The sequence below is a fragment of the Oncorhynchus mykiss genome, chromosome 3 (genome assembly GCF_057628025.1).
Source record: "Oncorhynchus mykiss isolate SJ-2025 chromosome 3, ASM5762802v1, whole genome shotgun sequence".
In the NCBI taxonomy this organism is placed as follows: domain Eukaryota; kingdom Metazoa; phylum Chordata; class Actinopteri; order Salmoniformes; family Salmonidae; genus Oncorhynchus; species Oncorhynchus mykiss.
Window position 1 is genome coordinate 29,230,234 of NC_143024.1, and position 12,456 is coordinate 29,242,689.

The following is a 12,456-nucleotide window of genomic DNA, read 5'->3' on the forward strand; positions in this document are numbered from 1 at the left end:
AAGCATGGCCAGCCGTAGAGAAATGCTTGTTGAAATTCTCAATTATAGTGGATTTATTGGTGGTGACAGTGTTTCCTAGCCTCAGAGCAGTGGGCAGCTGGGAGGAGGTGCTCTTATTCTCCATGGACTTTACAGTGTCCCAGAACGTTTTTGAGTTAGTACTACAGGATGCAAATTTCTGTTTGAAAAAGCTAGCCTTAGCTTTCCTAAGTGCCTGTGTATATTTGTTCCTAACTTCCCTGAAAAGTTGCATATCACGGGGGCTATTCGATGCTAATACAGAACGCCACAGGATGTTTTTGTGCTGGACACAGGGCAGACAGGTCTGGAATGAACCAAGGACTATATCTATTCCTAGTTCTACATTTCTTTGAATGCTTATTTAAGATGGTGAGGAAGGCACTTCTAAAGAATACCCAGGCATCATCTGCTGACGGGATGAGGTCAATAAGGGTTCTGATGTGTCTCAGAATGAATCTGTAGGGTTATTTTGTGTCTCAGAATGGATCTGTATGCTCTGATGTATGTCTCAGAATGGTTCTATATGGCTGTGATGTATGTCTCAGAATGGATCTATATGGCTCTGATGTATGTCTCATAATGGTTCTATATAGCTGTGATGTATGTCTCAGAATGGTTCTATATGGCTGTGATGTACTGTATGTCTCAGAATGGATCTATATGGCTCTGATGTATGTCTCATAATGGTTCTATTTGGCTCTGATGTATGTCTCAGAATGGATCTATATGCTCTGATGTATGTTTCAGAATGGTTCTATATGGCTCTGATGTATGTCTCAGAATGGTTCTATATGGCTCTGATGTATGTCTCAGAATGGTTCCATATGCTCTGATGTATGTCTCAGAATGGATCTATATGGCTCTGATGTATGTCTCAGAATGGTTCTATATGGCTCTAATGTATGTCTCAGAATGGTTCTATATGGCTCTGATCTATGTCTCAGAATGGTTCTATATGGCTCTGATGTATGTCTCAGAATGGTTCTATATGGCTCTAATGTATGTCTCAGAATGGTTCTATATGGCTCTGATGTATGTCTCAGAATGGTTCCATATGCTCTGATGTATGTCTCAGAATGGATCTATATGGCTCTGATGTATGTCTCAGAATGGTTCTATATGGCTCTGATGTATGTCTCAGTATGGTTCTATATGGCTCTGATGTATGTCTCAGAATGGTTCTATATGGCTCTGATGTATGTCTCAGAATGGTTCTATATGGCTCTGATGTATGTCTCAGAATGGTTCTATATGGCTCTGATGCAACTTCTGCTGCATGTCTCTCAGACAAAACAGCCTTATGGAGGTTTTCTTGTGAAACTAGATTGTCTGTCATGCATTCTGTATGCCCATGAACTTTATCCATGCATACACGTACATGAGTATACACTATATTCATAAAGTAACAATATTTGAAGTGATACTGATTTGGATCTCACTATTCAAAACCCAGTAAGAGTTGTTGACTTTGCTACTTTGAGATTCTGAATATCAATGAGCTGATTGTCTGGGTAACTGAACTCTGAGTGACCTCCCTCCCTCTCGCTCTGATCACAACATCACATTGAACATAATGACAGAGGGTTGCTGTGGAAATCCTGCAGCATGACCATCGATTGATTGACAGGTAAACAGGGCTATTCTGGGAGGGGAAGAGGCGGTATAAAAATGAGCATTTCCGTTAGCTAGCCAACTGCTCACCTTCCACTCTGTGTGTTAACCTCTATCTCACCATGCTGTACTTAGGTCAGAACATCATTTCTATTGGTTTTTATAAAGTCAGAGACTTTGCGGAATGAGATCTCTCTCTCTCTCTCTCTCTCTCTCTCTCTCTCTCTCTCTCTCTCTCTCTCTCTCTCTCTCTCTCTCTCTGCAATTCAAGGGGCTTCATTGGCATGGGAAACATATGTTACAGTTTTTCTCAATTGCTAAAACACAATTTCTGAAACCTTGCTCCATTTCCTGAAAACATTAAACACAAAACCTAATCTTCAAGCAGTATTTACATAACCTCTGACTCCTCTCGCAAAATGAAAATCAACCACTGCTCTCAAATCATAAACAAAGTGATCAAAATGATATGCACTCTCAAGCAGTCAGTTAACAATACACCGAAAAATAGAAAACACATTGTTCAAAACATAGAATTCTGAGGGAGAAGTACATTTTGAATCTAAAAAAATATTCATATTTTTCCGTCATTGTCTTTTGAAGGGAAACATGTTCTATCATAATAGCTCAAAATTGATCAGATATTACTACTCTGCTTTGTTCTCTGCAATTTTGTTTTTTGTTCTTCCTCCTCCTTGTACCCCTATTTTTACAGTACTGTACCCTGCATCTCACAAACTTGTCCTTTGTCTCTGTGATACTGTAATTCTTGTTCTTTGTTGATATGAACCTGCCACCAGTCAAAATCTATTGAGCAGTCAGAACTGTTAATAAATGGAAAGCACAATGTTCAGGGCCATACAATTCATCCATTGTACAGTATACAGCCTACAATGCACTGTCCCTTAGTATACAATACTAAAAGGGACAAAAATCAAAGGAGTAAACGTGATCAATGTGCTTCTTCTTGTCTTTGGGCTCGGTCAGGACAGAGCACTTCGTCGACATCACAAGTAATAAGTAAGTACAAGTAAGAAGCCTTTTGTGTCCTGTATACAGCCCTGACATGATTCCTCACCTATATCACCACAGGCTAAATCCATGGCTTGCAGCAGATTTACTCTGGTGTAGGGTTGTCTATCATACACTTTCTATCTCCAAGAGGAGAAAAACTCCTCAATCGGATTCAGGAAAGGCGAGTTTGGAGGGAGGTACAACTTCATAAACTGCCCATTGATGTTAAACCATTCCCTTACCTGAGCAGCTCGGTGGAAACTGACACCGTCCCACACTATCACATAGGTGGGAATGGGATTCTCATTTAGCTCTTGACCCTGCTGCTCTTGAACCTGCTGCTCAAATAAAATATCTCTTAGATTGGCAATAAATCTTAGAAGGTGCTGGGTGTTATATGGCCCAAGTGTAACATGGTGATGTAGAACACCATGGTTGCTGATAGCAGCACAGATTGTGACATTGCCACCTCGTTGACCAGGGACTTCAACAATGGTCCGCTGTCCAATCATGTTTCGGCCTCTCCTTCTCCTCTTTGTTAGATTGAAGCTTGCTTCATCGACAAAGATGAACACATGGGGTCTGTCCAAGGATTCCAAGTCAAATATTGTCTGTGTAGAAATACAATATACTGTATGTAGGATTTTGTAAGTCGTACAGAGATAGTGCTATACTGTAGAGTACAATTAGGCTTCTGATTCACATACATTGTATGTACTGAAGAGTAATGTCATTCACATAGTATGTGTTAGTACTGTAGACAATCTGGATTACAGTAAATGTTTCTTAATGTACACTTACTTGCACATACTGAGCTCGCAGTTCTTTCACCCTTGGTGAGTTGCTCTCAAAAGGTACTCTGTATACGTGTTTCATTCGCATCCTGTTACGATGGAGGACACGGTCAATTGTGGAAATGCTCACACTGTCGATTCCCTGGAAGTGTGTGTTGTCTTGTATCACTCGTTCCTGGATTTCTCTGAGTCGTATTACATTATCTTGAAGGACCATGCCAACTATAACGGCCTCTTGCTCCTGAGTGAATATAGCTGTCCTTCCACCTGCATATGGCAGCCTTGCAAATCTACAAAAAGTAGTTGTGCAGTTACAAAACATATTCATGCAGTACAATACATACAGTAATTAACTTTACAAATGTCAATTGAAACAGCTGCATCTAGTGTAGTACAGTAAATTTGCCATTACAAAAATACAGTGGTATACTGTACCTGTTCTCTTCTCTGAATGTCCTTAATATGGTGGACACAGAAAATTGGCTCAAATTGGGTTGCACTCTAAGTCCTGCTTCCCTCATTGTCAGTCCATGGACAAGAACATTGTCTATAACTGTTGCTCAAATTTAATCAGATATTTCCACTCTTTGTCTTCCTCTTCCTCTTCATCCTCCTCTTCCTCTTTCTTGCCATCCTCCTCCTCTTCCTCCTCGTCGCCCACCTCGCATACGCACTCGTGCTCTCACATTGTTTCTTCTATCCATTCCCAGACTTTCTCCTTCCCACCTTCAACAATCTGTTTGCTCTCTGAACTGGCGTATATTGGTTGCGTCGCATCATTTGAAACAGGTTAAATCAATTTTGAGTGTTTGTGTTCAATCAATGACATATGTTCTCTATTTGTATTTGATTGTTGCCACTTGTGTTTACCAGTATGGATGACATGTGCATTAGAGTGCAGAATGTGTTTTGAGAATGAGAATGTGTTTAGAGTTTTGCTGAAAAGTCTAAGTGAGATCTGCAAATTGTGTTTTACCATGTGAAATGGTTTAAGGTACTGACAACAGACTGCATAATTAGCTAAATGAGTCCAGTCAACTGAGAACTTTGTTCAGCCAATGGGTTTTAGTGTTTTAGCAATTGAGAGAAACTGTAATTGCCAAAGCAAGTGAAGTAGATAATATGCAAAAGGGGAAATAAACAATAAATATGAACAGTAAACATTACACTCACAGAAGCTCCCAAAGAATAGACATTACAAATGTCATATTATGTATATATACAGTGTTGTAATGATGTACAAATGATTAAAGTACATGAGGGAAAATAAATAAGCATAAATATGGGCTGTATTTACAATGCTGTTTGTTCTTCACTAGTCTCTGTCTCTCTCTCTCTCTCTCTCTCTCTCTCTCTCTCTCTAAGGCAGGCAGAATATTCTCCTGTGAAGACGTTTGATTGCTGAATGATGGAATGCAACTGCTGCAATTCAAGGAATTTCCTCCACAACAGCTAAGAGGAATGCGCCTTCAGCTCGGAGAGAGGGAGAAGGAGACAATCAGCCTGTCTTAGATACGGAAATGTGAGGACTTACAGTAAAGTTAGTTCATGGTTGAGTGCCAATGCTGAGGAGAGGTTCTCCTTCAATGTATGTAATGTTTGTGTCCCAAATGGCATTCTATTCCCTACATAGTGCACTAGGGCCCTGGTAAAAAGTAGTGTACTATATAGGGTGCCATTCGGGATGCAGATATTCCTTTGCAAAAATGTCCACTTATAATCTACATTAAATCTGTGTCAGTCAATATCTAACTATACATCAAACTCATCAGTAACTGTTACCGTGACTGCAGCGGTACAGTGCATTCGGAAAGTATTCAGACCCCTTGACTTTTTCCACATTTTGTTACATTTCAGCCTTATTGTAAAATTGATTCAATTGTTATTTTCTATCATAAATCTACACACAATACCCCATAATGACAAAACTAAAACAGGTTTTGTGACATTTTTGCAAATGTATGAAAAAAAAAAAAAAAAGCTGAAATATTACATTTACATAAGTATTCAGACCCTTTACTCAGTACTTTGTTGAAGCACCTTTGGCAGCGATTACAGCACCAAGTCTTCTTGGGTATGACACTACAAGCTTGGCACACCTGTATTTGTGGAGTTTCTCCCATTCTTCTCCGCAGATTCTCTCAAGCTCTGTCAGGTTGGATGGAGAGCATCACTGCACAGATATTTTCATGTCAGGTTTTCATCAAGGACCTCTCTGTACTTTGCTTTGTTCATCTGTCCCTCGATCCTGACTAGTCTCCCTGTCCCTGCTGCTGAAAAACATCCCCACAGCATGATGCTGCCAATACCATGCTTCATCGTAGGGATGGTGCCAGGCTTCCTCCAGATGTGATGCTTGGCATTCAGGCCAAAGAGTTCAAACTTGGTTTTATCAGACTAGATAATCTTGCTTCTCATGGTCTCAGAGTCCTTTAGGTGCCTTTTAGCAAACTCCAAGCGGGCTGTCATGTGCCTTTTACTGAGGAGTGGCTTCCGTCTGGCCACTCTACCATAAAGGCCCGATTGGTGGAGTGCTGCAGAGATGGTTGTCCTTCTGGAAAGTTCTCCGATCTCCACAGAGGAACTCTGGTGCTCAGTCAGAGTGACCATCGGGTTCTTGGTCACCTCCCTGACCAAGGCCCTTCTCCCCCGATTGCCCAATTTGGCTGGGCGGCCAGCTCTAAGAAGAGTCTTGGTGGTTTCAAACTTCTTCCATTTAAGAATGATGGAGGCTACTGTGTTCTTGGGGACCTTCAATGCTGCAGATTTTTTGTAGTACTTTTCCTCAAATCTGTACCTCGACACAATCCTGTCTCGGAGCTCTATGGACAATTCTCTCGACCTAATGGCTTTGTTTTTCTCTGACATGCACTGTCAACTGTGGGACCTTATATAGACATGTGTGTGCCTTTACAAATCATGTCCAATCAATTTAGTTTACCACAGGTGGACTCCATCAAGTTGTAGAAAAATCTAATGGAAAATCTCAGGATGCACCTGAGCTCAATTTTGAGTCTCATAGCAAAGGGTCTGAATACTTATGTAAATAAAGTATTTGTTTATGTAATGTATTTGCAAAAATGTCTAAAAACCTGTTTTCAATTTGTCATTATGGGGTATTGTGTAGATTGATGAAAATGTTGTATTTATTTAATCCATTTTATAATAAGACTGTAACATAACAAAATGTGTAAAAAGTCAAGGGGTCTGAATAATTTCCAAATGCACTGTATGTGTCTAGCCGTACATGTAGTCAGTCGGCTCAACCAAGGCATACAGCCACTGTAGCCTACATGTACAATACCCTTACTAGCTCCAAATTTGCTGATAGCTACTTTGAGGAAAAATGTTCTTACTATGACTGTAAGTCGATCTTGATAAGAGTTTCTGCTAAATATCTCAAATGTAAATGTCTTATTACCATCATACATCGGTGTTGTTGGTCGCCATAATGGCATCAGACTGGGGATCAGGGTTGAGCAGGCTTCCAACCCAACCAGGCCCAGAGTCAGAGGCCAGCAGACCAGCAAGCCAGCAGGCCAGCAGGTCATACAGCTGGGTTAAGCAGAGGGAGAAAATGTGGTCGAAGACTAACCACACTGTAATGTACTTCAATGCACAAACTCAAACATGCTTGCACACACAAACAAAAAGGCACACATGCATGCATTCAAGCACACGCACAAACGAAAGCACACTAACTGTTACGATGATCGAAGGGGGGGGGGGGGGGACACAAGAGCGGACTCAGAAGAGGAAGCAGGGATAATGCACAAAAAGGTTTATTGATCACAGAGAAATGGGGAGTGCAGAACCGGGGTAGCTCAGATGAGTTGCAAAAACCAGGAGTGTAGAGTGAGGTTGGAGTTGGCTGAGTAGAACAGGGGAACAGGTCCTGAGGGGAATCCAAGGTAATGGTGGTGAGTGATATCCAGAGCAAGGTGGTTGGTGGTGAGATGTGGAACAGGAGACAGGAGCCAGAGGCAGAGCGGTAACTGCAAGGAGAGGACAAAAATGGTGTAAGGCAGGAAAACGAGCGCAGCACAGCAGAGCAACAGGATCTTGAGAATAGACAAAAGGCTAGAATGATAACTGACTGAACAGAGATTACGATCTGGCAGAGTGGAGGTGGCAGGAATGAGTATATGTAGAGGTCTTGATTTATGGGATGATTTGTAGCTGGTAGGGATCTGCTCTGACTCCAGCACACCTGTCTCCAACCACACAATCACACCGAGAGAGAGAGAGAGTGTGTATACAGGGGGAGAGCTGCAGGTTAGGACAACACCAGATGAACACCAGAGGGCGTAGTGGGCGCAGATGTGACACTCACAAACACATACATGCTCCGTCTGTGAGCGAGAGATAGGCTGAGGCTGTCTTAATCCCCAGCCATCGATGTCTGAAGATGTCTGAAGATTATGTGGAAACTGGCCACTAGAGGCAACAGTGAGGGATGTTACCTTCAAGTAGATTCGGTTTTGCCAGGGCGTTGTGGACAGGGATGGTCAATGGGCGTAAGAAAGCCATAGAAAGTGGTTTTTGAGATTTGTTTTAAGCCTATCCTTAACCTTAAGCCTTACCTTAACCCTTCGATGTTAAAAAATGTAAATTAAGATTTCAGAGTAAATGGCTGAACTTAACCTTAAACACTTTGAAATTTGACATTTGCAACAACTTCGAAATTTGACGTTTGAGAAACATGGAGGAATGTCTAATTCTGACTGTGAGAGCTAGTTTCAGCATCCATGGCATGTTCCATAGGTATAAGCTCTCCATTCAAATGTGATTGATTGAATGATGAGCACAAGAGTATGTTCAATACCCTGTCTCTAGCATAAGATCATGTAGTCCAATTTCAAACAATTTGAGAAAGAAAAGTACGATGTTTCTATGTCGAGAATGTCACAAATAATGTCTCATAATATTTATTTTATCAAATCGAAAGGTAATTTCATAGTTTTGATATCTTCACTATTATTCTACAATGTATAAAATAGTCAAAATAAAGAAAAGCCCTTGACTGGTAATGTACATGGGCCAAAACAATTATTTACGTTTTAGTAGACGCTCTCATCCAGCAAATAGGGTTAAGCACATCGACAAATTTTTCACATAGTCGGCTTGGGGATTCGAACCAGCAAAACATATCAGTGTGCTCTCTCTCTCTCTGTCAGTATTCTCTCCATATTACCAGCAATAGCAGCATTCAGTTAGCAATACAGTCAGTGATACATTTGAATAAAGCAGAGACAATTAGCATATTGCACCATTCTCTATGCATGTAGACAATGGGATTTTAGTTTTCAAAATATGTGCATGCAATAATGTTGATTATGTGTAATGTTTTGTTTTAAATGGCTGCGAGTGTACTTAATTGAATAGACCCAAATATGAATCAACAAGAAATATGTGACATCATCAACAAATTGAAACATTGTGTAATGTTTTACATGTTCCAGACAATGATATGCAAAATGTTGGGTAATAGGTTATTTTGATCTTGGATTAACCCTTTGTAGTTTAAATGAGAGTCGTGTCTTAACTGGGTTACATCTGACCTACTATTCTAGGTGAGTATGGCTGTAGGCCTATGCAATAAATGTCACCAAAAATTATTTAACGTCCTGCATGTGAATGGATTCTTGAAACTGTATTTTATCATTTTATTCCTAGAGGCTATGGTTTATTATGCTCTGTAAGAGGGGCTAGAACCATAACTGAGTTTCCCTTCGTTGTATTTGTCGCTCGTTTCCAGCAACAAATGCATATCATTTAACAGGTACTGAAAGTGGCCTCAGTCCTTTCCCACCGTCCTTGATCCTATTGCCCAGACTTGCCACTACTGAGTGAGGTTTGCTCTTGTTATTGATGTCGCTTGGCTTGTGCACTGCTGGTGCTGACGTAACCTGACGCACAAAGACAGAGGATCCGCCTCCAAACTCGACTCACTCCGCAACCAAGTCAGTGCTCAGTGCTGTGCGCACGTAGCCCCGTCCCGGCTATTGTCGTTTCTGCTCTGCTGTTTCTGTCATCCCCTTCCCTCTATCACTTCCTCCTACATTATAATACTTTCACTGTGACTGCCTGCGGTCGGCTAACAAGGAAGCGTGGGGAGCGTGGCTCTTCACTTTCGTAGAGAGGGCGTATGGCGGACAGTCATTATTCAGACATCAACAGCCAAAGCATATTAATCCAAAAAAAAAAAAAACGGGACGAGGAAAGATTCGAACTGCAAAATGGCAACAACTACTTATTCTGGATTATGGTCGTGACATGTTGTGAACTCTTCGCAAAGTTTTAATGTCATGCGTATTTACTTTGTTTTTAGCGCACCATAAGGACAGCTTTCCAACCCTCCGTTTTGTATCGCTGTCAGTTACTTTTATTTATTGAAATTGTAATCACTGTCCTGGACTGGGTGGTCGTGTACGTGTCGCTTTGCGTTTTAAATGTGGTACACTCACTGACCGCCGCCGTGCTGCACGAGCCCTTTAATAATTCAGGGTAAATCTGTGGACGTGTGTTGGCACCAGCGACCGACATGGGGGCTAAACAGAGCAGCCCAGCCGCTAACGGACGGACCAGGGCTTACTCGGGCTCGGATCTACCTTCTAGCACCTCTACTACCAGCAATGGGAACGGTAGGACTGCAGCCATGGCAATGAGCTATCACTCGTACGGCCAGTCGGCTCACGGGGCCTCGGGAACCACAGCGACCTCCAGTCAACATATTGGCCCCAGGACGAGGTCCGTGGGAGGCAGTTCTGCAGGGTCAGGGCCAAGACCCCAGTCAGGCATCAACATCCCCAACAGCAGTGGAGCCTACAGCTCACAGGAGTCTGGCAGCAGCACCCCGGAGGAGGCAGAGAGGGACAGGTCCAGCTGGGGGCAAGGGGGTCCCCGGTTGTTGATTGGATCATTACCAGCACACCTTTCGCCTCACCTTTTTGGAGGTAAGAGACTGGCTGACAATAAGGTAGCAACATGCAGCTAGCAACTTGTGCCTGTGTAGTGTTGAATCTCAGTTTTATTCACGGAAATGTCACCTTCTCTGTCAATGTGTTTTACACCTGTTACTCACCAGTGTGGACCAAATGTGTTCTAACCTCAGTTTTACAGCTACTTGCACCTTGATGACATGTTTGTAGTTTTAACTGTGTAACAATAGTGTTGTAACATTTTAGATGATCATAGTTTACAGTCAGAATGGATAGGCTACGATTCAATAACCCCCGCCTCATCCTCTTCCTCCTCCTCCTCATCACCATCATTTACTTTTACAGTGCACACCATAGTAAGGAGTGTTCATTATCAGCAGTGAATGTGATACCAAACAGCCTTTTTTGGAACGATGGAGAGCATTCATCTGATCTCTGCAACCACAACCCACATCATGTCCACTTCAGTACGATACATCCCCGTCAATGATCATCCCACATGACATATAGTTGTCGGGGAGACAGACTAGACTAACTCTCACCAGCATGTAGCTAACAGAGTGACATTGACATCTGCTTGAAGAAGCAAAGGTATAATAGTTGGTTAAAAATCAGTTACAGCCTACTACTGTAGTTGTTGAGCAAGCTAGTCAGTGATATGAGAATCCCGCCTCCTAAAGGAGGCTACTGTCTGTGTCCAGTCTAAGGTGAGACCGCCTTGTCCAGATCAGACTGTCAACTCAGTATCCGCAGGTCTTGTTTGCCTTTCTCTTCCCGACATGCTGTTGGAGGATTAGCTCGGTCTAGGAATTTTACAGATTAGGTCCAGAAAACCACACAAAAGATTGTGGTTACTTTGCAGTGAGCTGCTAAATATGCAGACATGCTGGATAGAGAGAGACAGAGAGATTACTTTAGAGAGAAGTCATTTCACTCTGCTTTCTCCATATCTCTGAGGGGAATTATCATAAAACAGAGAGAAAGAGAGGGAGAAATTACATGGATTATCTGGGTCTGGGGAATATTTGCTCAGCAATTCTCATGGCTCTGAATGTTCACTTGCCACTGACACTAAATCCATTAGCTGGATTCTCCTTCTTTAACTTTCAGAAAGGGAAGCTTCGACATGCCTCGTCTAACATGCCTCAAGTAATGAATCAAATCCAACACGGGATGTATCTCGATAGCCACCCTATTCCCTATATAGTGCACTACTTTTGACAATAGGAATAGGTTGCCAGTTGGGACGTACCATGATGTTTGTAAGGTTACATGGCCATCTTTGGAACGTGTAATTGACCAGTGATGGACCATGCAGGTCAAAGAGGCATGTATTCTCCCATTAGAATGTAGACCTAAACAATCGAGCACCGACTGATTGAGCCATTCAATCATCAACTCAACCCATTGAATTTCTCTCCACATTCTGCAGCCCTGCTCGTTCAGACGCTGCTTCTCTCTCCCTTGTGCCTTCTTTGATGCACTCATCCTGATCTCAAGCTGCAATTAAATTAAAACTAATTGGATTTGTCCTCCACTCACCTCAGCTGCACTGTTCACTCTCACATAATATACACAGCCTGCAGAACCCCTGCTATCGTTTCATAGGAAAAAACCAGGTTCAGACTTCACAGAAGTATTCACCTCAGCTGCACTGTTCACTCTCACAATAGAATAGACAACCCAGCCTCCAGAGTCCCTGATGTCACTTAATAAGCTTAATGCACCACAGGCCAGCTATTCACTCTCACACAATATAGCCTACAGACAGTATATGCCTTGCGTATTATGGTCTGGTGTAAGTTATTAGCTGGAGCACCTGTGGTGAAAACAGAGCAGCCGTGTCGTTGAGTCGTTGGTTGCTCAGATGGAATTTCCCCGGCAGCTCTTGGGTTCTGTGTTGAGAGGCCAGCCTGTTCTCTGCTCTCGACCGTCTTCCTGCACCCGGGTCGTGGCGTGTCATGTCAGGGTGAGCCTCAACCACATCAGATCCACTCAGATGTAAACACAGTTAGAATTTAGACTCCTGTGTATCTGAGAGCAGAGGGGGAATATGGTTTTACACACAGACACAT

General features: G+C 42.3%; 1 protein-coding gene and 1 pseudogene across 1 annotated transcript in view; one reads left to right on the plus strand and one right to left on the minus strand.

Annotated features, from left to right (window-relative positions):
- Nucleotides 1–2,783: 2,783 nt before the first annotated feature.
- Nucleotides 2,784–4,108, minus strand: LOC149984495 (uncharacterized; annotated as a pseudogene).
- Nucleotides 4,109–9,385: 5,277 nt separating this feature from the next.
- Nucleotides 9,386–12,456, plus strand: part of LOC110511937 (E3 ubiquitin-protein ligase znrf2) — a 77,519-nt gene continuing 74,448 nt past the window's right edge. The window contains exon 1 of the mRNA XM_021592615.3: nucleotides 9,386–10,396. Within this exon, the coding sequence (XP_021448290.2) occupies nucleotides 9,985–10,396 (412 nt within the window). The 5' untranslated portion in view covers nucleotides 9,386–9,984. The remainder of the gene's footprint in view (nucleotides 10,397–12,456) is intronic.